This window comes from Diadema antillarum, unplaced genomic scaffold (genome assembly GCF_040938485.1).
Source record: "Diadema antillarum isolate AM-2024a unplaced genomic scaffold, OU_Dant_1.0 seq00000481_RagTag, whole genome shotgun sequence".
Classification (NCBI taxonomy): Eukaryota; Metazoa; Echinodermata; class Echinoidea; order Diadematoida; family Diadematidae; genus Diadema; species Diadema antillarum.
Window position 1 is genome coordinate 943,916 of NW_027271445.1, and position 24,875 is coordinate 968,790.

Genomic DNA, 24,875 nt, shown 5'->3' on the forward strand with positions numbered 1-24,875 from the left:
TTCCTGAGTGCCTTTGCCTTTATCAATTAAAAATGCAGACTGGAAATGTGAAATATTCTCTCAAGTGTATTGTTTTTCAATATTTTCTCCCAGTTTTGGAATGCAAAAATGTTATTTATTCAAATATGATATTTTGGATATAATTTCAATTCAGATCTGAAGGAAACTTACAAAAACAAAGGATCGTGCATTGGTACATTTTGTGATTCCTAACATTACAGTAAACCATCAACATTTTATGTGAATAAACCAAAAAAGTCTCAGTTATTGCTATTTCTTTACACTCAAAAGTGTATGCTAATGATATATACACTGCATTTTCCTCGCTGAGTGACCTAACGCACTCTCTACCGTTTTTAGGATCCCTGAATTAATCAATTATTTGACCAATCAAATCGACGGATTTTGCAGGTCACGAAATGGTCGTTATGACTACGGGGTCAGACTCTGCCTTGATTGCTTGACAGGTGCGTGACAGAATAGCTACCCAGCATGTTCCCCAAAGGGAAAGGTTCTACTGTACCTTCGGACAGTCAAGCGAGGGAAAAGTAAGTATTTTCGTCGTAAATTGCCGAAACAGTCCAAAAAATGAATTCTGCAGTATCGGAAACATAGGGTTTGATACCAAGTTCGGTTAATTTCTGTCCAGAAATAAGGAAAACATCACGTAGTCTTGCGCCTCATCGCGCACCATCTCACAACACAGAGCGTTGTTCGAGACGAGTGTAAAATTCATGAATTTGTCTCATTTCTTTTGTATTTTACAGGTTAGCACTCTATGTATACGAATATTTACTCCATGTCGGGGCACAGAAGACCGCACAGACCTTTCTCTCAGAGGTAGGAATATTAATTTTTCGAAATTTAAATTCCGATGTACGATGCCGCTGCGCTGTTTTGTGCGGTACCCCATTGACTTTGTACGCTATCGTATCGCATCGCTTACAAACGCATCGGTGTACTGACGTAGTAGCCCGCCGTGTGCTGCCGCACAGAAATTGCTCTGTCGTAGCACAGCACGCTGCTGCAGTGAGTTTTGTGCATGGCCTATGGCGTGTAGCCACTCGCCCAGTGCCACAGCACTGATGCTCGACTCGCTTGTACGCTCTCCTGCGTATGGAGCACCGTTGTGTGTTGTGTATACCTGCCTATGTGAGATGCGTATGTGGGACTAGCAAGTGAGTTGATGATGAACCTAACGAGTTTTTCTTCACTTTCTTTATCCTTTCACAGATAAGGTGGGAGAAGAATATCACATTAGGGGAGCCACCAGGGTTTCTACACTCATGGTGGTGGTGAGTTACCATAATTTCTTTAGTATTCTGTGCTGTTTCATGTGCAAATGAATAACTCATTGTCCTCTGCAAATAAATCCACTTGCCAGGTAACTTTACTGCCTGGATGTGGACTCAGAAACTACCTTGTTTATCACAAATTAACACAATATTGTGAAGTACAGGGGTGTAGTATCTTGTGTTAATGACAATGATTAGCCTGTATACTGTGTCTTGGTTTTAGTAGCTTGTAGATCTGTTAAATTTTGGCATCATGTAAGGTAATTTGTCTTGAGCAATGTAGATTTCATAGGATTCAGTTTGGCTCAGCACTAACCTGCAGGAAACTATAGAGGGCAGCCCTCATATACACGTAGATGGGAAACAGCTAGTAATCTATGGTACTGCATAGAGATGAATTTAGGTGAGTTAGCTTTTGTTCGGTTCTATAGTAAACACTGCCCAGGGTAGCAATATTCACAGTCTTCTTTTAATTGCTGATAACATACCTGGTAATAGTATTGGGCCCACACACTGCAATTGGCTCTCGAAGTAAACAAGGCAACTCTTGTACATACTGAAAACAGTGTACTGTACATTGTATGTGTTCTAATACTTCATAATAATTCAAAAACTTGCATAATATTGCATTGTTCGTGAACATCAAAGACAGAAGTATTTGCAATTTGACAACTTGACTAGATAATGACTTTTTGTCATTGTTGTTGTGTTTTTATATTTTAATTCACTTTTTGTTAAACATGGAAATGCAGACCTGTAAGCCTGAGCAGCTATTTTTGATAAAGATTGCATTGTTACAGTACTTGAGTACCAGATATGATGTACCTGTAAGGTGTGTGTTATCAGTAAATTACCATATGAATGAGAAAGAGTAAATATTTGTATCTCAGATATAATAATATGATTGAATGAAACAGATGTGAGTGACAGGGTAACTTGATTGGAATAGACGTATACATGTGTACATGAATATCAGTGTATACTGTTATTGGTGTTCTCAATACCTGTTGAAATTGATTTTTAGTTTCAGGCTTTGATTAGAGCTTTCCTTGAAAAAGAAAACACACTAAAAAACTATTTGTAGTTTTCTGTGTTGGAATGTCAAACTGTGTTTTTGTTGCCGTGTTATATGTTTAAGATGTTTTACCATGGTAGAGACCCTTTTTTCACCACCAGTTTTGTGTGCATGTGAGGGAGACTGGGAGAGAGAGAGACCGAGAGAAATACCCTCTGATGTATACTGTGTAATTTATCCTAGACTACTTTTTATATATTTTGAATGAATAATGTCTCTTTCTCCGAATTTCTAATTTTCACGCAGTGTATTTTGGGATTTATATTGTGCGGCTCCGGAGAGGAGAGACACATGCGAACATTCAAGCGAAGCAAAGGCCTTCCATGACTATGTGAGTATTCAGTGACAGTCCAATCTTCTACAATATACAGGCAACTCCCATTTAAACAGAGTCCTCGGGACTGGCACTTTTTGTTGTTTTTTTCCCCTCTGTTACAATGGAGAGCCAAACAAACAATATGAAGATACATAGATGAGTTCTGGGCCCCGTTTCATAAAAGATGTTAGGATGACAACTCTTGCTGGAATGGCAACTTCCAATAGCAACAGCCAATCAGGAAGCTGGATTCTTGTCATTACCATGACAATTGCCATTCCAGCAAGAGTTGTCATCGTATCAACCTTTTATGAAATGGGGCCCAGGACATGAAATTCACTTCGCTGTATCTGAAATTTTGTTATTTATATGTGGAGTGTTATAATGGGAGTGCGTTGTATTTGGATGCAGGTACAACTTTGCCACTTTTCCAATTTGTACCAGCTGTATTGACAGAAAACAAAAGAGAGTGATTTGGCGAGTTCATTTTACTTCTTGTGTCATGGTTTTAAGATTCAAATTGGTATGCACAGTATGTACACATATGGATGAGACACAATGTTACATCTTGTACCTGCGTGTTTTATTCAGTTTTGATTGGAGGAGAAGTTGGCAGAAGAGAAAGCTGTGAAAAATCATGATGTAGCAGACAGATTTGAGAGAAAGTGTGAGTTAATGTGGCTCTGTATGTAGACAAAGATCATGCTTTGAATATGAGGGACTTGTTTTGACGCTGTACTGTGGAGTGTTTTCTTTGGGGTCAGCTGGTCTCATTTCTTTTAAAAGTCCTTGAATTGTAAACCACACCGACTATGTATACACCAATGGCAACAACAAATACACGGCAAAATATAGTTTGTCTCAATTTTTTGAGAAGAAATCAACTTTTTGTCATTGAGCATGTCTGAGTTCAGTACCTTTACAATCATTGTTAGTGCTTGTTTTGTTTAGAGCACAAATTGAATACACCACATTATTGACAAACATCAGCCACATTTGGTTCATCTTGATGTTTGGAAACATCTGCATTTTGTGAGACTTTGCATTTTACTCATTGGAGCAACACATTTTAGGTTACTTTTTGCTAGTGGGCTTGTGAAAATATAGGTCTGTGTCCATGATAATATCGAATAGATAAAAAACACTGAGGGGTAGTATTCAACATTGTCTAGAGTCATTTGACCAGGCTCCCAAAATACAGGTGCCCAATAAACACAATACTGGAAGACGTCATCATGATCCATTTTTCTCCCCTACTTTGCAGATTTCAGTGGATTTTGCTTGTACAAATCTATGCTAGCTCAACAGGGTGCTAAATTTCACAAAATTTCCACATCCCATAACAAACCAAGTTTATGGTAGAAGCTGATGAACCCATGCATCACATGGTTTGCTGGACTTTATGTGTTGTCATGTACGGTTTGCTCCAATTTTCATTTTGATATAAAAAAGAGTATTCCATTTGTTTCGGTATTACAACATGATATCTTGCTGGAATGTACTTATTTGTTTTGTTTTGTTTTTTTGTTTTTTTTTGTTTTTTTTTGTTTTGTTTTTTTTACTCCTACGCCCATGGTTCAGAGAGCTGGTTTGTTTGCTAATATTCAAATTGTATGCATAAATGTACATACTTCACAGTACATTGAACAAACTTTGTTTGTAACAAGCAGAAAGTATGCCTGTCTGATGGTATACAACAGCCAGCACATTGTCCCATGGAGGCTGTGTGTAGAAATCATTCAGCTAGTACATGTGAACTGAATGCTGGTAGCTTGTTTAGAGGTTTCCTAGGGCAAAATGTCATAGTTATAATATTACTCCACCTCAGAAATTTTTCTGAAAGTAGATTTGTCCAAATTTTTATAGCATGGCAATCCTTTTTAGTTTATTTTTCCAATAATGACAATTGTATGTCTTTATGAGTTTAGAAAATAATGTTTGATAATGTTACATTCATTTAGAAAGCATGTATGATGTTCATATTTTTGGGCAATAATTTCCATAGATATCAGAGATGTGTGTGTTTATGAAGGGGATTGAAAGAGAAAAATATGAAGGTAAGAAATGCAGTAAAAAATCCTATATTCAACCCAAGCACCAAAGTTTATCGCAGTCATATGAAAGCCAACATCTACAACCTTGTATCATATGGTACAAACTGCACCAATGTGCTGTACATTCTACATCCCCTGTCTATATAAAAGTATCAGATATGTTGTGGGTGTGGCGTACATCAAATCATTCTGTGACCAGGTCTGGCTTGATGGGTAGGTGATCTGGGTATAGTGTGGCACTGACTGATGTGTCCACTTTTATTTCTGTGATGTACTATTTTCTAATTATGTCATTCTTCCATTGAAAGCTTTGAGTAATGCATAGGTAAAGATAAATATATAGACAGAGAAGAGAAGAGAGAGATATACCAGAATATATGACTGTTCATATTGATAGGGAAGTGATGCTGTGAGTGCCTGGTGCAGATAAAACACTGTTTGTGTGAAATCTCCCAAAGGAAATTGACCTCTCAAAGTAATTCTCTTGAAAGGAATTTGGAGATCAAAGCAACAGAGAACAGAGAAGATAAAAAAATTGACATTCAGGAAGAAGAAAACGCCAGTAAGCTATCTTCCATGACATTTATCGGGGACCACCAAGTGCTCGTGCTAGTCCAGTGAGTTTCTTTTCAGTTGCAGTGAATTTCTCATTGGTCATGCACAGAACGAAGCAGAAGAAAACCCTCAAATCCTACTCAAATCTATCTTTCTCTCTCTATCTAGAGATATCATCTGATGGAGTGTTATGAATGAATGAATTGCAACTTTTTTTTTGCCCCTTGTGGTGTGCAGGTAGTGATAAAAGAATGCATCCTCTTACAAGTGTAGCAGTAATGAAATTATATAACACATATGCATGAACACAGAAGTACTTTTTGTAAATGTTGTCACAAATGGCTAACCATGAAGTTGGCTGACCTTGAAGTTGGCTGACCATGAAGTTGGCTGACCATAAAGCTTTGTTTAAGGGACCCCTCCTGTGCCTTCATAGAAAACTACTTGACCATTTTTCAGTAGGGACCAGCTGTGGATGTCACTCTTATCTGAAGTTAGTTTCCACCCATTTTGCACTTGGGTTTGTGTTTATTTGTTTTCATTGATTTAAAGTGAATCGCTTCCATGGCATAGTTTCCTCTGAGTGATGATTAATTACTTGTGAGTCGTCAAACCATGTTGAAATATAATTACAGGTCAGGCAATATGACAGAAGATTTGAAGACTTCAAAATTTACTTGTCATTCATAAAAAAACAAACATTGATGATAAAGTTATTGGACAATAAACAGAGGCTTAATACAACTGTAGCATGGTTTTTATTTGTGAGAAGAAAGAGTACTGTGCAAAACCTAGGATGTACAGTGTACTCCTTGCTATATAGTGTTCAATCAGTCTATGAAGTCACCTGAGTTTATTTCGAAAAAAAAGTATGTCATTTCATGATACTGACTTCATTTTTTAGATGTCCTGTTTGAAATCTGTCTAACTGCTACCATTCTGTATTCACAAGCCACATACATGAAATGATTCAAAATTGTCAGGCATGTGCTAGTATTAATGATATCTTGAAAACATGGAAAAATGAAAAGTAAATATATCAGAAAGGAATTACAAACTTAAATGCAAATTTTTCATACAGTCTCTTTGCTTTTATTTAAATCTCGGGTGTCTGTACCATATGAAATTATGTGTTTTGACAAGGAAAGTAGGTATTTTAGATAGACATCTTGACACAATTGATGCACCAGCATTTTGTGTAAATGCCTAACTGACTGAAGACTAACTTTCTTCATATAGATTGATAATTATGGTCTATTGCATATATTTTTAAATTGTACATAAATGCAATGTATTGCATTGTATATGCTCAGGTATTGTGTAACCATTTACCAAATGTGATACTATTTGGGAGTTTCTCTTCAGCAAAAATGTGTTTATATCTGAGCAGCCATGACTTGGGCAGTATATGTAAATGATTGTCTTCGAATTAGATGCCTTGGTTCATAATGCAATGTCTCTTACAGGCGACTGTGTTTAAGACTGTACACTAGAAAATATACCCCCCACCGTATGTGCGTACATATAATCAATTTGCTGAAAGTTGGCGTCCTCTTGGCCGATACGTAGTATAGCCCTGCAAGTGCTGTTGGAACACAGTGCAGCTCTGCAACTGAGGAAAATGCTTCATTTATCATGTTATGCTACACATTGCCGGGATGCACAACTCCTATTCCTGCCCCTGTGAGGCCCCCCAAGAAATTTCTGACAGAGAGTCACATATACTTAGGACAGTAGGTAAGCAGCCAGTACCACTGCGAGGGGGTTCATGATGAGTGTAACTTAAAGGTGCAAGTCAGCCTGTATGCAGAAATGCAAATCAATTTATGAAGAGACTTGGATGAGTCTGTGGCATATATTCTTGCTGAATTATAGAATGAGCAGTTTGCAGTTCAGAAGAAAAACAAAGCTAGCCTGAACCCTCCCCCCCCCCCCCCCCAAAAAAAAAAAGAAAAAAAAAAGAGAGAAGAATTTGTAGATATATCCTGTGAAGCAGCTAAGCTATATCAAGAGCCAGGTAGTGTCTATGCTACAGACATTCAGTATATTTGGCACACATGGCACCTAATAGAATCTAGATGAATTGTATAATATGCAAAAGTCATGAAGTGCATTATGTCCCACATTCTTGAACATATTGCTCACAGTTACACATTAGTTGATATGAAAAATAATGCATCTATATGCAGTTAAAATGTGATATATGGCATTTTATGAGGAATATTTGGAGTTTTCTCTCCTTCCTTTATAATAATAAAGGGTGTTTTCCCATCATAACAGCCAACACTGAAAACTGCAGACTGCTATCACTACGACTACTACTTCCACTGATTCTGTTGCTACTGTAGTTGCTTGCTGTCATTTACTGTTGTTGTGAGATATATCTATGTTTACATTTTAAATCTGCGTACCACATTTCGTAACATTTTGTGAACGATTTGTTAATGCAAAGCTGATTTACTTGAATAGGCTTCTAGACATAGTTTTTCAAGCCCATTCCTCCAATCCAACGTCAATGTGTCTTGAATAAATAGCTGGCTGTGTTCGACTGAGTGGCGTGTTACTGGTTGGTCCAGGCCCCTATCAAGGCCACTTGTTGCGCCAGATCAGAATTAGCAGAATTAGTGCTAATGTGCGTGCATTACCACCAAATGAGCATTAACTTCGCTATGCGGGTTTCTATGTAGGATTAATGGCCTGCTGTGTGTTCTAGGTTGGTGCTCAGACGTACGTTCAATTAAATACCGTGTGCGACCTATGCAGGGGGGAAGAGCTCACACTGGGTTTTGTGTATGATTTTCCTTACAGGCTCTGGTGCATAAAACAGATTTGTGTATATCTAGGATCTTGTTTATTCCATGGTGATTCGATACCTACAGTTGCACAATGCTGTGATTAAAAAATCAGAAATTTTCAAAACTATTGACATGTCGAGTATGATCATTATAAAATGCTAATTAGTAGAGATACATTGTAAGCTTTGCAAATATTTGACAGTAGCACCTATTACCTTGACTTTCATACATGGTATATTCAAAGAGATCTTGTGAATCTTCTGTTATAAATGAAATAGTGATATTGGTCACAGCCACATATAGAATACGTATCTGTGCATCTATGCAAATTAGATGAAGTGGTGGTACCATGCCCGCTAAGTTTCCCATCGGTCTGCATGCAACTCTTCATGAAATTTGCTCCTTTGCGTACAAAAGAAAAGATCAAACCATATCCGTGGCAGTTGGTCATTAATAGAGTTGTGATAATAAGCAACAATCGGTTTTAATATTCTGCAGGAGAGGGATTCATAGTTGAATCTTCAATCAAAGACACAATTTTTTGTACCAAACTATTTTTTTTGAATCTTGACAGAAAACACTGAGAAAGTTCTCAGGATGACAAATGTTTTCGTGACAGATCCAAGGTCCACAAAATCAAAATGCACACGAAAGTTCTTGTGTACACTATGCACTGAATGCCAATGACAATTCGCAAAAATTTCATGGTGCCAAACCGGCCGTTGGCTCCAATTCGCGAGAATTTCATGCTGCGAATATTTCCGGTTTCACAGTAGCCACATCTTGTTTGTTTGATTCAACCCATACAGTATCATCATTTTGTGGAATAGTGACTCAGTGAGCTTTGATTCTTCTGTTTGTTTCAATGTTGCTCTGCAGGTATTTCTGTAAAAGTGGATATTTTTGCGCGACTAACGTTTCACGCTCGGCCTGGTAATCAGAATTTTGCATGTTGTTAATTCTGCGGAATCAAGACATCAACTACTGGAAAATATGGCAAGCAAAAATATTCGCATGCTTTTATTTTCGCGCTAGTTTCTGATTGCATGAAATGCGCGAAAATGTCAACACCATGAAAATTTCCACTTTTACAGTAGACTGAACACAGAGTGAAGCTTTCCTTTAACCCTCACTGTGCTTTGAGTGCTGATTGGCTCAGGAAATCCTATAGCTTTATACCATACTGTCCAGTATCCCTGGCACAGAAAGGGTTTAGTTTTAACAGGACCTGAAATACCTAGAGATTAAATGATGGCACTGAACAAAGTACAAATGTAATCTTGGTTGTACTACAAGACTGTAGACTAGAATTTAGAAACAGAAGCGGGTTACTAACACTGCTATTCAAGGTGTAGGAGAAGTCATTGTGCATGCTCAAGCACATTTCAATATTCATTCTTGTATACGTAGGTGAGATGGTATGAAAAACTGGCATGTGGATAGCTATTCTGTTGCTTCAGCATGATAGCAGCACTTCTCTTTGTTCAAAGATATGTTTTCATTGGCTTTAGTGTGGTATTTTTGTTGAATGATACGCTCTGTTCACATTTCCCTCATCAAACACAATGAAGCATTATCTTTGGATGAGGTTTTTTTTTTTTTTTTTGTTGAGTGTGTCTATTCATGTATGATATATATTCGTGACTACAAAACATGATGGTTGCCAAGAACAGCTATGGCAGCCTGTTTCCGTGACTTGCCAAAGGAATACAACAGGAGGGTCAAGCACAGATCTTTTTTTTTCCCACAATCATGCAAATAGGCCTTATTACAATTTTAGACCGTAAAGGATGTTTGCCCGAAAACTGAAGAATACTGGAACCAAGTACACTGTAATGAGAGTTTGCACCGAGTTCCACCTGGTAATAATGCCTTGTGAAATCCTAGCATTTTGTCTATTCACATGAGTGGAGAGCCATCTTTAGTTCCGCATCGAGGCTGACCCATTCGATGTCAAGTTTGATGACTTGTGGACATTCAATTTGTTATTTATTTTTAGAGCCTGTGTTTGACTCTAATCCAATGGTAACTGGTGCTGCTGTCTTGATTCAAGTTCCACAGAAAACATTTTCCCCAGAGGATAGAAACTTCCTAAAAGTTTTATGAGGACAGTCGTATTGCTTTGATACCAATTCGTGATCTTGTACATTGTATTACTGGCTGATATTAACCTATTACAGGGGTGCATTTGACTTCGAATTTCAGCACCTTCAGTCTTTAACAACATTGTCATTGTCAGATTAAATTGTGGGTAACTATTTCCAACCACTGGTTTTGATTGTTAGTTTTCTTTCTTACTAGAAGTTGCAAGTGTAAATCAATGAAACTTAGCTCTTTGATGCAGGTTCTCTTGTAATTTCACCTTTTTTGTTCTGCAACTGTAAGTCTGTGTCAGTAGTAAATTGTAAGTCAGCCTGTTTTGTCAGTAGATTAAAAAAACAACAACCTCATTTTGTTTCATGGGGAGAACTAGAACCCTTTTGAATATTATTGGTGTCAAGATAGAGTTATTTTTTAGAGATGAGCCTGCAAGTACCCATGTGAGGTGCTATGATCTTTTTCGTAACAGAGATTTTGAAGGGTACAGGCTATATTGAGATTCTTTTTTAGGAAAACAAATACTGGCCATGCAGTGGCAGGTATTTTTTGCCAGCCACAGATATTAGCCAGTGCAGTAGCTGCACATCTCAAACCAAGAACCTGCAAATCTTCCCTCAGATAATGTACACATATGTTTCTAAATTCTCAAAATCATTGTACATTGCAGTTTTGTCACAAATTCACCACATAGTGTGTGTGCTAAAAACCTGAAATGTACTATGACGTACCTGTTTCATATAGTGATTTAATAGTGAAGTGCTGCAAAGATTTTGTTGATGCCTGACAAAAAGTCATAGTTGGCAAAGAATGTTTGATAAATGCTGACATTTTTTTTTTTACTACATAGCAGAAAGGTGGATGAAAGAAGAAAGACCCCCCCCCCCCTACCTAGAGAAATGATTGTGTGGTATTTCTGTGGAAGTCATTGAACTTTCTGCTCTGGTCTTCACTGAAATAGCACCAGGTCAGTCAGAGGAGCCACACCCTCAGTCCCGAATCAAGGTCGTACGCCCAGTTCTGGTAGCATTTTTCCTTCATTGTTGTTCCTTTACTTTTTCACTGTATGATGATGTTTCATTGGGTTTCCCTCATCCAAGGTAACAGACAAAAACCATTAACTCGACATATCTAGTGGACTGTGACGATGTCAACGTGATAGCGTTGTCGTGGAGACTTAACAAAAACGTACTGTTGGTCCATTCAAGTTGATAAGTCAATGGTTCTGGAAGTATTGTGACTATGGGATATCCGTCCTTTTTAGTATCCTTTTTTTTTTTTTTTCTTTTCCTCTTGGTATCTGGTCCCAAGAGCCGCAGTTCTTTTTGTATTATTCTGGTTGCAGCAGTTGAAGGCCAGCTTGTGGTTTTTGCATTTGTATTTTTTCTTTATTTCTTAAGTTTTGTGTTTCTCTGTGGCATCCAAGACCACATCTGGTTGTCCTTTTGAGATAGGAGTAGCAGCATCACCCTCTTCCTTTGTTGTCAGAGTTGGCTATCTTCCCTTTTCTATTCACAGCTAGGAGGAAAAACTCCAGATAAAGTGCAAAGCTAGTTAAAAACACAGGAGGGAAAAGTTCAATCAACTTGAATCTCTAGACCCACACAAAGCAGTGGCAAAACGTTTGATTGTAAGTGGAATGTCTTGCTATGATTGTGCTCTAGAAATGGTGTTTTGAAGGGCAAATCTATTATAAACATATAAAGAATGATATATTAATTTGAATAGTATAGGAATTGTAACAATTTTCTTTAAAAAATGTAAGCACTTTGCAATGATTATGATCCTGTAATAATTTCTTTGTCTCGTCAGTTAAAGTTTAATAGAACAGAAGATTTTTTTTTTTCTTGTAAATCAATAAAAAAAAAAGATGATTGTTGCATTCAATTTGCATATGATGTAAGTCGTTTTGAAACATGCTTGTACTGTAGCTCGGACCTGCCCACGCCAACCACTGCCAGGTTCTACACATCTCTGCTCCTTTGGTCAAACTGTGTAGTGGAGTTGCGCAGTGACAAGGCCTCCCAATTGACTCATGACAGAGTTGATGAATGCAACAGCTCAAGAAAAGCGATCTGAAAGGCATTGGCAAATGTGTTTTGAGAGTGGGTTGGTATTGAAACGTGTTTGAAACATGGGAAAGGTTAACGCAGCCTTTACTCAGATGTTCTTTGGGCAATCTCCGGAGATGAAACATAGGGTAACATTCCACAGATAATTATCAAACTACGATGTGAACGATGAGTGCACTGTCTTAACAGGCGTTGCTTGTGAAAATTCTCTGGGTACATTACAGTACTCGTAAACTTAGCGTCCGTGGCCAGTTCGATACCCAGGAGATGTTTCAGTGCAAATCACATTGTCGGTGTTGCAGTAACATACATAGCTACTGTGAACATGCATAATAGCACACGCTTTTATTATCTGAAAAGATATTTGAATTACTGTTTTCTTCTTTAAAATGTCTTAAGGATGTCATTTAAGTTTATAGAAATGTTATCAGCAATATATTGTATACAACCAGAATGAGAAGCTGGGTACTATTCGACAGATGTAACCTCGAGTGCGCGCCGGAGTCTGCCCTGGATTAGGATGTAGGGTAAAATTTACCCATCGAGGTCCTCTGGAGGCTACCCAGAGGCTACCCAGAGGCTGTCCACTGTGTGGCATCTTAACAGACGGGAGGGAATGTTCTCTGGATGTCCTTAGAAAGCTACCCTGAGTTCTGTGGTCTGGTGAGATGGGGTGTCTTGATATTTTATACAAATTGATACAGTAATTGACCCACAAGAAAGTTGAAAATTATTGTTAAAAAGGTCCAAAATGACTTGAAATTTGTGAGCGGCTACCTCACTCAGTTGACCCAAGACACAGTGATGTCAGAATAGGCTCTTGTGAAAACCAGTGACCAACATGGTGATATTAACTTTAGATAGTGACCGCTCACATAATTTTCAAAACTTGATTTTGGGAAAAGTGCTTCCTCATCCAGTTGACCATCATTTATAGACAACTCAGCAAAGTTTGACAGTTTGAAATTGACCTGTTGTATTATCAGTATCTGTAAAGGTGAAAGATATGGTACTGGATTTACATGTATAGCAGTATGCTGCAAACTCACTTTCCTGCTTATTGTAAAACAAGGAATGTTCATGTGCATTTTAATTTCACAAGTTTTGCAGGAGCCAAGAAATTTAAAATGCACGCGAAAGTGCTTGTCTCCACTGAATGCATTGAATGCCCAGGACAATTCACCAAAATTTCATGCCACGAAAAAGGCTATCGAGGCCCATGCTCAAATGCCCTGTTTCGGTGTTTGGGCAAGTAGGAATATGTAATCATGTCTGATCTAAGGTTGTTTAACTGTAGTTTGCATTTCTATGCATTCATTGATATGAATGTCAAACTCTCTTGGATGAGTACATGTAGTCACTCACAAGAACTGGATGTTGTTATTCATGACCTTTTTTCAAGGGCCAGAGTTATCACATTGTTTTCTTTTCTTTCTTTCACCATACAGAACATTGAAACCGAAATGAATGTGGGTGTATCAGTAATGCATATCTCCCGAATTTTGTCGCATATTCAAGATTAGAGGGTCTTGTTTACAAAACAAGAGTTCACATATTATGGGACAAAGTGAAAGTTGGGTACACTGAAGTGTACATTGATATCTTGAGGAATAGAATGCAAAAGTTACAGGGGGAACTACGATGCAAGGGTTACATGATCAGTCTGTGGTGCTGAGCGCATTTGCCTGTAATCAGGACAAAAACCAGTGGTTATTGTACTGACTTTGTTAGTTGATATTCCTCAGCAGCGAACTCCAAGAGCTGTCGATAGTGCTGGTTTTGTGCCCAGGGGCCTTTATGCCTTCAGTTTCACCCCATTCCCCCCCCCCCCCCCCCCCCCCCCCTTTACCCTGTTTGATATGAGTTTGAACTGCTGCCACCGCACAAAGCACCACCCTCCTTGCAGGCTCCATGGGGGTTAGGTTAGGTCACTGATGGGGGTCAGAGCCAGCTACCCAACATGAGACAAGTTTGGCGGGTTACCCCAGGGGAGTTCCTGACTCTGACCTTTGACCCCTTGCGGTCGAGTGTCCCAGTTTCTTTTTCTCCAAGCAGAAGGGGGAAGATGTTGGGAGCGATGTTTGGGCATTCTTCAGTGTAACAAAGCAAAGGGGTAGGTAGTAGGGTTCACTACCAAGCTCCTAATTCAAGGAAGGAATGACTTCCAAAGTAAGCCTCTTTCCTGTCAGTGGGCTGTGGTGCTGGGGACAATTTTGTCAACCTTTGACCTTTGGTGTAATCTTGTCGCTTGTCTTTAGTTCACTTCTCTGGCCAGCAGCATTGCTGTAGCTTGGAACAGGATGCTTGACATGGTGAAAAAACAAAAAGTGAACAGCTAATTCATGTGTTGATGTGAAAATTCTTTCCTATGTGATGTTAGAAGTATCTCAAGTTCACACATTGCAACCATGAAATGATTGTTGACATTCTCACCCCTGATATTACAACGTCAGTAATATGAGGAACAGCACAGAGCTGTTCATGATCCAAATCTCGGCCAGTATTGAGAATCTTTCAGGTTTCTCTGCTTTTGCTGGCAAAGGATGTTGAAACTCATCCCTGGAGACAGTGTAAATGAATTGCCTATACAGATAGGTACCAGATGTAGGCCTATTTATTGCTGTACTGATGGAATGTGTCATATTTTCCTCATGGGTTCTGCTTGGCATTATTTTTTTCAGGTGGTCAGATGTTCTTTCTGTATATGGCCAAATAGGCGATCAGCCAATTAAACAGCGGAAATGTATCTTTAGAAACCACTCCTACTGCTCTCTATACTGTGACACAATTGTGTGGAGCATAACCAACTTTGTAGGCCTACTATGTCATCTTTATTTTATTATTATTATTATTATTATCAATTTTTTGTGGGTTCTAGTTGAATGCATGAAGTGACATGATATTCCCAGGTCAGCCTTCTTTTTCTCATGTTTGCATTGTCTTTATCTTTGTATGAATGGCTACAGCAGTTGAGCAGGTTTCCCAGTTCCCTGTCAGGTGTACTGTATCTTATGGGTAGAGGAGGGACCAAAAACAAGAAAAGAAGAAGAAGGAAAAAAGCATTCCCATTGGTGCTCTTTGTATTGCACACCTTCGTGAGACAGGCAGGGCCCAAGTTTTTTGGGTTTTTTTTCTAACGTGGATGCATTTTTCAATGTCAGTCCCAGTTTTGAGAATTCCATTGAACTTTGTTCCAGCTTTGTATACCTAAGGGTCTATTGTCCGTCTGGTTGCTGGTAGAGTACGCCTTTTGTTTACAAGCATGGATATTGCACTTTATGGGGCTGCGACCCCGCGACCTTTCCGGGGTACGCATTCAAGTGCGGCGCCTTTGCAACAGTGTAAAGGTGGAGATATGAATGTTGATTTATTTCCCCCGTGCAGTGATTTGCAGAGACCTTGAAGTCTTCCCCCCACCTTACATGTGCTTCCCGTGGAGGAATGATATTCTGCTGAAGTTGTATTGTCGAGGTGTTTTGACTTTATCATGCTTCTTTATTGATAGGGTGCATGAGATGTGCATGTTTGACTTTGTCTGAAAACGGAGCTTGAGTGCTGAGCCATTTTTACGGGCACCTCTCTCGTTTATGTGCGGACGTAAAAGATGCTCCAAATGTACCGTAGGCACCAGCTGGCATGATGGGATGTGAATGTTAGTTATTCCATAGCAAGTACGAAACTTGTGAGCCTGCAATAGGAAGGTATGCCAGACATCAGATGGTCAGAATTTTCCTGACGGTGTGCCCACAAAAATGTGTCTTGTTTCGGTAGCCTTTTAACATTTTTAAATTGATGTCCTGATTTATTTTCATTTCTTCATTTTTTTTTTCTTCAAATGTTAATTCAACTTTGTACATGATTGTAAAGTTTGGTAGTAGGGTATTATCTTCAAGAATTGGACAGGAAGACAATGATGGAAATGATATTTTTTAGGAAGTAGCCATTTGACACAAACACGCACACACACGCACATAATTGATATCAATGCTGGATGAGGAGAATGAAGAAACAAAGTATATTGTAGTACTGTTTAATCCTCTCTGTGCCTGGGACTTTGGACAGTGTACAACTCTTTGGGGCTTTCTGTTACAATTGGCACTCAAATCATGCATAGAGTTCAATTAATGATTTTGTTCAAACTCTTTCATCATTATGATGTACATTTTAAGTGACGTTTAATCCCACTTATCATCTGCTTGATGCACTAGTGTGGTTTTTCGTCATCAAGATGAGCTCCAACCAGAAAACATCAGAAAATGTCAACAAAAAATGTTCTTTCTGTTGAAAGTATGAGATACACAAGTATTTTTCTGTCATATTGCTGTCATCAGGACTAACATACCAAGTAGCCACGACATCTGAAATCATCCAGTTGTTAAATATGATGTGTTCAAAACTTGAATATCTCCATCCCCAATCCGTGAGGGATGTTGGTAGTAGTGTGGGTGAATGGGTGTTGTGTCTGGACAGCTTCTGCAGAGAGGTCTGTGGAGGAAAGATTGGAGCTGGGATTTATCCTCCCCCAAATAGTTTGGATGTGGGCATTTATTTTTCAATCAGTGTGGCCGGCTGCCTGGTCCTTAAGTGGGTAGAATGGACACAATCTCCGCAAAGCTGGTGAGCACACACAAATGTCTTCCGCCCTGTGCAGGATTCTCTTTGTTGCCCGTGTATCAGCCCATTATGATGATGAAAACTCATTTATTCTTCACCAAACAGGAGTGAGGGCCTAACTCATCTCTCTCCCCCATCTTTCTGTCTGTCTCTGTCCAAGGGAGCATCACCCCCCCCCCCACTTCGTGGTATCCTCCTACCCCTCTTTTCTCCCCCTCCCCCCCCCCCCCCCTCCAAACAATGCTTGGGACAGTGACTGGCTGCCTTTGTCAGGGGGATAATGGAGTAATTAACTGCCTGATGACATTGTGGTGTGCAGTACTCATCTATGCCTGGGATGGCTTTAGTCTCTGGGGAAGAGGAAGAGATTAAAAACAACAACAGCAAAACAACAACAACTGGGGATAGAAGATGAGAGTGAGGTTTTGCGCGCATACCGGGATGCCAGCTGCTGCACTGGCTTTGATACATCAGCCTTTGTCATAGAATCTGATTTTTTTCAAACAGTAACTATTTGACAGATTCGGTCATTGCAGAGCTGTCTACAAACCGTAATATGGAACATGCTATAAAGAGGAGTTACACGTGAGAGAATATTGATGATTGTAGAGGGGAAAAATTGCTCAAAATTATGATTTTGTAGGGCATGTGTAAACCAAACTAAAATTGTGAAATGTAAGATTACAATCGTGAATTCAAATGCTAATCTGGAAGTGAATTCTTTTGAAAAAAAGTTACTCCATTCACAGTATGGATTCTTGTGACCCTGGCTTGATGTCTCACATATGATTTGGGAGGCGGAGCTTATGTGACCTTCTATTAACTACTTTCGCTGATAAACCGTGTGCTGCACATGTTTGAATAGTTCACTGCTACTGCCTGACCTGGCACAAAAGATCAGGCCTCGCCTCCTTTCAAGGTACCATGTGTAACAGTTTCTGAACTACCATGTATATGGTCCAATCATCTTGATAATGAAATACAATCATTCCAATCTTTGATTCAGTAAAAAAATTTTTTCTCGTGTGTGTAACCACTCCAAGACCAGTGCAATCCTACAGAGCTGCAATACAGTGTACATGCTTTGCTGCTAGGGACTAGGGATGGTATACAATTGTAGTTTTGGTTGAGATGGGGATTCAAATTGTACATTGTAACTTTAAATATTACAAGATAATTTAAATCACTATTACAGAGCATACAGTTCTTAGAGTTTATTTGATGGAAATCGTTTTTCAAATGGCTGAGATATCCAGAAAAAGTAAAACAAAGTTGTCCTGATAAAAGGTGGGTCCCACCTGTTTGTTATACTCAGCCATTTCAAAACTGATTTTCATCACATAAATTTTGATTTCCTCTTAAATTGTATGGTCTTTAATACTTCATAAAGGGGCCTCAGTGATTTATAATTATCTCACAGAAAGTTAAAACCTGAATCCCCATTTCAACCAGAACTATAGGCCCTTGTGTATCCAACCAGAACTATAGCCCCTTGTGTATCAGAAATATGAAACATACTATACGCTCTTGGTTGAAAGTTGATGGCTCGGATCATTGTTATGATTAGTATTATTGTCAATGTTGATATTGATAGTAGTGTTTGGATGGCCATATTTAATTTAATTTAATTTATTCATTTTTATTTTCAATAAAGAATGTAAGCGTACAAAACATTTGTATGCAAAAAAGCAATTTACATATTGTACATGTATCAAAATGTAATATACACAATTAATTGTGAAACCAAGATGCGTATTTCCTAAGTTATGTTCAAAATATTGAAAATGGAGGGGAGCTAAAAAACAGAGCTTATATTTTGCATTCTCCTCAAAACCATCATTTGTGAGTTACAGAAAAATTGTACAATATATGGGCAGAGAAACATATAGGCCTACATGAAGTAGAACAATACATCCAACATCAATGACAAAATTAAAAACCCTTACAAAGCCCATATGTACAACCACTGACATTGTAATTTTCATTTTTAAAGAAGGGAACAGAATTTGATACGGTTCCATATTTTGACATCTGTACAAATCTAGAAAAGAGCCTAGTGTGTAATATCTAAGACCCAAAGAGTGCTTGTTTTATTGACTCTTGTGTTCAGTCTTATGATTCTCACTGTAGCTTTAGAGTGATAGAAATGTGTGGTTCTAAACTGATTACAATGTGTGCATGGACCTTCTGTTGGTGGGATTTTGTTGTGGGAATTCATGCTTTGTGCATGGAGCCACAACCAACGACAGTTTGTTAGCACACCCGGAGACAGCGACTGAGAGAGCAAAGAAGAGAAAGAGGGAGAGAGAGAGAGAGAGGGAGAGAGAGAGAGACAGAAAGAAAGACTAGGAGAGAAAGGGAGAGATATATTCCCTACATTTTTTTTTCTACATTTCTACATGGCAATCCTGGGTCTATGAATAATTTATGTAATCACCAGTAGGAATGCACAGACCAGAAACCAGCAAGCTCTGTGTTTGCTATACTAGCTTGCCTGCCAGCTAGCATGCTCTGCAGTGGCTATCTCTACACCTCCCATTCACACACGCCCAAAAATAATTTTCTTTTCGAAAATCAAGTTTTGCTGTCTGATGTGAAAACTGACCATTCTTGTGTGTTCACACATGCAAACACACACTCACACACAATCACAGATACCCACAATCTGCATCAAAATGCAAAAATTAGTCTGTCTTAATTTTGTTTTGAAACCTTTCATGCAGCACACAGTGTGTATGAAGGTCTTGCGAAAAAAAAGAGAAAAGAAGAAATATTTTTCGAAATCATGTGGCAGACCTCGCTATACTAGGCCTGGGGTGAGGGTGCTCTGGACCGTGTTGTGGTCATAGTCCGGCATGCACAGTTTTAAGATTAAACATGCTTTGCGTGGAATAGAGTGAGTATGTTTGTTTGTTTGTTTTTTTTCCATGTGTGAATGATAGCATATTAGGGAGTTGTCGATTGGGTGAACGAGAGGGTTGTGATGCAGAGCGCTACCGTACGTCAAGGTGTCACGTCTGTACATTGAGCCGCTGCTAAAACACATTTCGATTTCGGGCGTCACGTCTTGATGTGGCGTGTGCAGGAGGCAACCTGTGCTGTGCCTTGGGTGCATATATACTCTATGCGTAATTTGTGACTTGTTTCTGTACTTGTAATATTTATTTTGTCTTTGACTAGATGCTGAATAAGCATCCTGGGATGAATTGTGTGCATTTTAACCCATCCACGTACGGGCCTCTGTGTAATCTGTAATATCGTGCCTGCCTAGTAAGTTGGCCATGAACTTGGGCGCGATCTTCCCTACGGCGCGATCTACACGCGAAGAGCATTCATACGTCATTGAAAAAAACTGCCTGTGTCATTCCCACTAGGCAGGAGGGATGATGCGTGTACACTCGTGCTAATATGCACTTAGTTGACTCAATACAGCACTAGTTTATGTGAATTTTATGAAAAGAAATAATAAATTGTGCAGGAATTATGAAAAAATATTGTTTCTGTGTATTTCATTGATAAATCCTCTTCATTTCAAGCCATCTGTAATCACATCTTACCCACTTGCGAATCGACGTGTCCATAATGTCCTCGAGCCCCCCCCCCCCCCCCCCCCCCCCCCCCCCCCCGAGATAGCTCTGGAACATTCCATTCAATGACGGGGTTTTTATTTTGCAACGTTATCTAATAACTCTCATGTAAGCAAGTTCTTGCTATGGCTAATCTATTTTGTAATGTATCATAATCTATCTATGCTGAGATAGCCTAATTCAAATTTGCAGAGACATAGAAAAAGATTTGTTTTACAATCGTGATACGTTCAACTACTCATTTACCCTGTGCTGAAATCCGCATGTCTGCTCCGCACATGTTATCGCTATCGCTCAAACTTCGATCGTGATGGCTTGTGTGTGTACAGGTACACAGTGCTAGTGTGACGTGTGTGGAGAAGCATGGGGCTGAAAAAACACGAACTCCATGTGGTGTACAGTCAAAAACAAATCGGACGTTCGAAGTCGTACATTCTAGAGCTAAAACAGACAAATAGCGAATTCAAAGTCCACTGAAAAGGTCTTGACATTGTAATGTATGTTCCAAAATCATGTCTGGCTTAGTTTTGAGAGAATTTTCTACACGTACGAGATCAGGAATGAGATCGGTGAACTGGCTAACAACGTGTGTACTGTGAACATGTGACTGGCTTGTGCACATGGCCTAGCTAGGTGATCATGAGAGTGCGGCAAGAACGCTAGGAATGCACCCGAGATGCGGTGTGTTGCAAATTCTTGGGGTGAAATTAGACTTCCTTGTTCAGCCCGTCTAGTATCTATATTTTTTAAAATAATTCTAATTCTTCATAAAATCACGATAAAAAGACTTCATATATTCATTTTATATTTTAGAAGCGTAATATGAAATATTTTGGGGTTTTTTCAGTCCAAGAAAAAAAAATAGTTTGAATAAAAAAATGATAATAAATAGTAGTCGTTCTTGACTCAAGTCTAATTTCCTGCGCCTTCTTGCAGTTACCCCGCAGTTGCCCATGGATACGATGTATAAATAATCAGCTGTTTACTGAGTCGTACTAGTGTACCACCCTACTGCTCTTGTTCAAATTGAGAGGATTGTTATTTTATCGGCGGCACTTAGTTTTATAACCTCATCCAATAAAAAGACAAATTCAAACATCAAATGGTGTGACAGTTTTTGTCAGAATTCCCTATCAATTTCAACTTGTTGCCAGGATAGTTTTCAGATTTCACTTGCTTCATTATCGAAGCTGTTTGACATTTGAAAGAACTGCTCCATAAGAAATCACCTTTCATTTGTTATTTATTTTCACAAACAAGTATTTTGGTCACTTGAATATTTCTTATTATTATTTCAATGTCATGATATTTCATGATGGTTATGTATTCTGTCTTTACATGGCAAGATGGGATTTTTTTTTCCCATCCAGGGTCAAAGAAGAAAGTGACAGGAAGGAAACCAAAAGGATAGGGAGGAAATGAAAAGGATACAATGAAACACCTGATCAGCAGGCTCTTTTTTATTACAATGGTGAATGCAGTACATCAGAATTTAAGTACAGTTCTAAATAATTTATCAGTTGAAAAATGAGCAAAGAAAATGGATTTCATCGAGTTCTAAATGAAAACTAATTTAGCATCGCCATTATGATTTAGATCTAGAACCTAGTGCTAGTACTACAGAATAGACCTGATGCAAACTTGTTGTCAAGCTTTTGGTTGAGTTTCTTCAGAGACACGAATTTTGGTAGCACAATACCCGAGTGAATAAGAAAAAGGGAAAAAAAATATGAATACACAACTGTAATGCAGGTCTCTAGACCACTCCCGTGCACGAGCGAGCATCAGCCCCCGTTTCTTCAGTGTCACTCTCGTCATTGGCCTAGGCTAGGCTACTCGTGTCGTAGTTTTACTCGCCATCATCAATGTCATACATGGTTACACAAAATAAATTACATCTTGCCATCACCTCAACCACAGCAAAACCCTGAATATCACTCCCATCATAGTCACTCTCAGCTCACAAAACGTATCAGCAAACGATACAGACATCGCAGACCTAGCTAACTAGCTCTAAACATAGTTGTAACTACGCCACGTTAGACATTAGTTGTACACAAAAATGAAACGGAGGTGAAAAACTAGTAATGAATACACGAAGATCATCAACGATGGCATATTACCATAGAAAAAATACACAGAACATCTTGCACCAAAAAAAAAATCGAGGTAAAAAACTACGATGAGAAAAACTAGGGTGAAAACACGATGCTTGGAAGACGAACGATGAAGACACTACGGCAAAAATGCTTACACGGAAAACAAACGAGTGGCTACCACACAAACTACGATGTTTTCGCACATACGTAGATAAGCTACATCGTGTTCAATCAAAAAACTCAACAAACACTAGGACAAAAACTCACCTCTAAATTGTTGCAAACGAGATAATCACTTAGAAAAAATGAACAAAACACTCTCAGAAGTACGATTGTACTCTGAGAATGAAAGATATAGAATGATACGAAAGCAAAAGAGAGAAAAGAGAGAGAGAAATGGACGGGAAACCTAGAGAAGTTACCCACACTCACTAACGTAAATGGAATTCAACACACACACCCCCCGTGCCCGGCGCCCCAGCATAGCAGTACACGTACGTACACACACAAGGAGATATCGTCAAGCACTCTATGAGGAGATCGATATCACGATACCGCGCGTAAGAAATCACTGCAGTTGCTGGGGCAACAAAGATACATGCGCGCTGTAAACATGAATATTGATTAGTTTCTCAGCAGGCTCGAACCCCTGGCAGGTGTTTTGGCCAATAAGAGACATTCTAAAATATGTTTCTTTGCATAAATTATTTTTCTGAGTCCCAGTAAGGATCTCTGTGATTGGCTAGAATTATTCTACAGCTCCTGGCCAAGCCTGAGGTCCTAGGACGCCCTCTTTTGGTCATAAATAATAAAAACCACGTTTTTTGTGGGAGCTGACGGGGATGGGTTAAAACATGATGCATTTTAAGACTACAAGGTAAATGCACTGCACTAGGCCAAGCACCGAGATGTGATTGCATACAGCAATACGTGTAAATGCATGTGTTGGACTACACTATGCAGTTGCCAAGTGCGAAACAGTGAAAGCGGGCAAATAAAGTAGGTACCAGAGGCTGTAGTCTGTTTGTCAGTGCTGCTGCTGTGACGTATGAAGATCATAAGCTTTCATGTAATTAGAATATCAATATTCTCTCGAAAGAAAAAGGAAAACAGGTGAACTAAGCACGGATTTCCTGAGAGTCATCGTGATCTTTCGCACGATTTTCGTCTATCGCGAGAGGAGTGTGACGTCATAAATAAGGTGGGTTGAGCGCGGCGCAACCAATTTGGGTGGACAGTGATAACCATGGTGGACGCGTTCGAAAATTGTGCGATGAACCGGGGATCGACACTGACGCATGCGCAGTACGTAAAAACTATGTCATAACAGGGTGACGCCTGGCTCAACGTACAAATCGAAAAGTCCCTGTTACCCAGTTGAGGACAGGCTGATTTTGCTACCACACACATTTCCCATTGACACCTGCCCGAGTATACTCGGGACTTGTCTTCCACGGGTCAAATTGATTTTGCATTGAGATCTGATACCATACTGCCGACACTGTGGTATCACAAAAAACAAAAAACAAAAAAAAAATACCATTAGGCCAAAAAAAAAAAAAATTGTTGCATTGGCGTAACATGAGATTTTCAAATAGGGTCGGTCGGGCGGATTTTTTTTTTTTTTTTTTTTTTTGCTACCTGCATCTTACGTGTAAGCTCAGTAAACAGTTACAACTGCTGCACCGAATGTGCTGTGTTCATCTATTCTACAAATCATTTATGAGGCCGATATTACTGGAATTATACCCCTTCACAGAATTTAAAGATGTTGAAATCCCTATCCTGAATGTTTTCACTTCATATTTTACTATTTTGACTTAGATAAGATAGATGCAAATTGACCCATATGTACGATCTTTTCATCGCACACGGCGATCTCTATTCAGTCCCACATATACAGATTCGTGTAAGTTCTCCACACAAGAAACCTATGGCAAAACTGCACAATACATCGCAGTCTGAATGCTACATATACACTGAATAAATCTTGTTAGAGCACGTGTCCGTGTTGGAAACAGATGACGTACTGATCAAGGAAGGCTTATGCGAGGCGCTAGATCTCTCCTTCGTACATCCGATATCCCCAGAGCCGTTTCCACTTCCGGGTTTGTGCGATCGCGATCGCAATCAACAAGATATTTGATATCGATAGCAAAAAAAATAATAAAAAAACATGGGGTCGGCGGAATTTTTAGGGTCGGGCGGGTTACGCCAATGCAACAATTTTTTTTTTTTTGGCCTTATATAGGATCATGGCCTGCAAAGTGGCTTACAGCTGTATACATATTTCTATTAGGCCACGTATGAGTGAAC

At 39.1% G+C, this 24,875-nt stretch overlaps 1 protein-coding gene across 1 annotated transcript in view; it reads left to right on the plus strand.

Annotated features, from left to right (window-relative positions):
• The first annotated feature begins 459 nt into the window (after nt 1-459).
• Nucleotides 460-24,875, plus strand: part of LOC139733540 (single-stranded DNA-binding protein 3-like) — a 175,873-nt gene continuing 151,457 nt past the window's right edge. The window contains exons 1-4 of the mRNA XM_071644347.1: nt 460-548; nt 768-840; nt 1,234-1,295; nt 2,617-2,701. Coding sequence (XP_071500448.1) covers nt 493-548; nt 768-840; nt 1,234-1,295; nt 2,617-2,701 — 276 coding nt within the window. The 5' untranslated portion in view covers nt 460-492. The remainder of the gene's footprint in view (nt 549-767; nt 841-1,233; nt 1,296-2,616; nt 2,702-24,875) is intronic.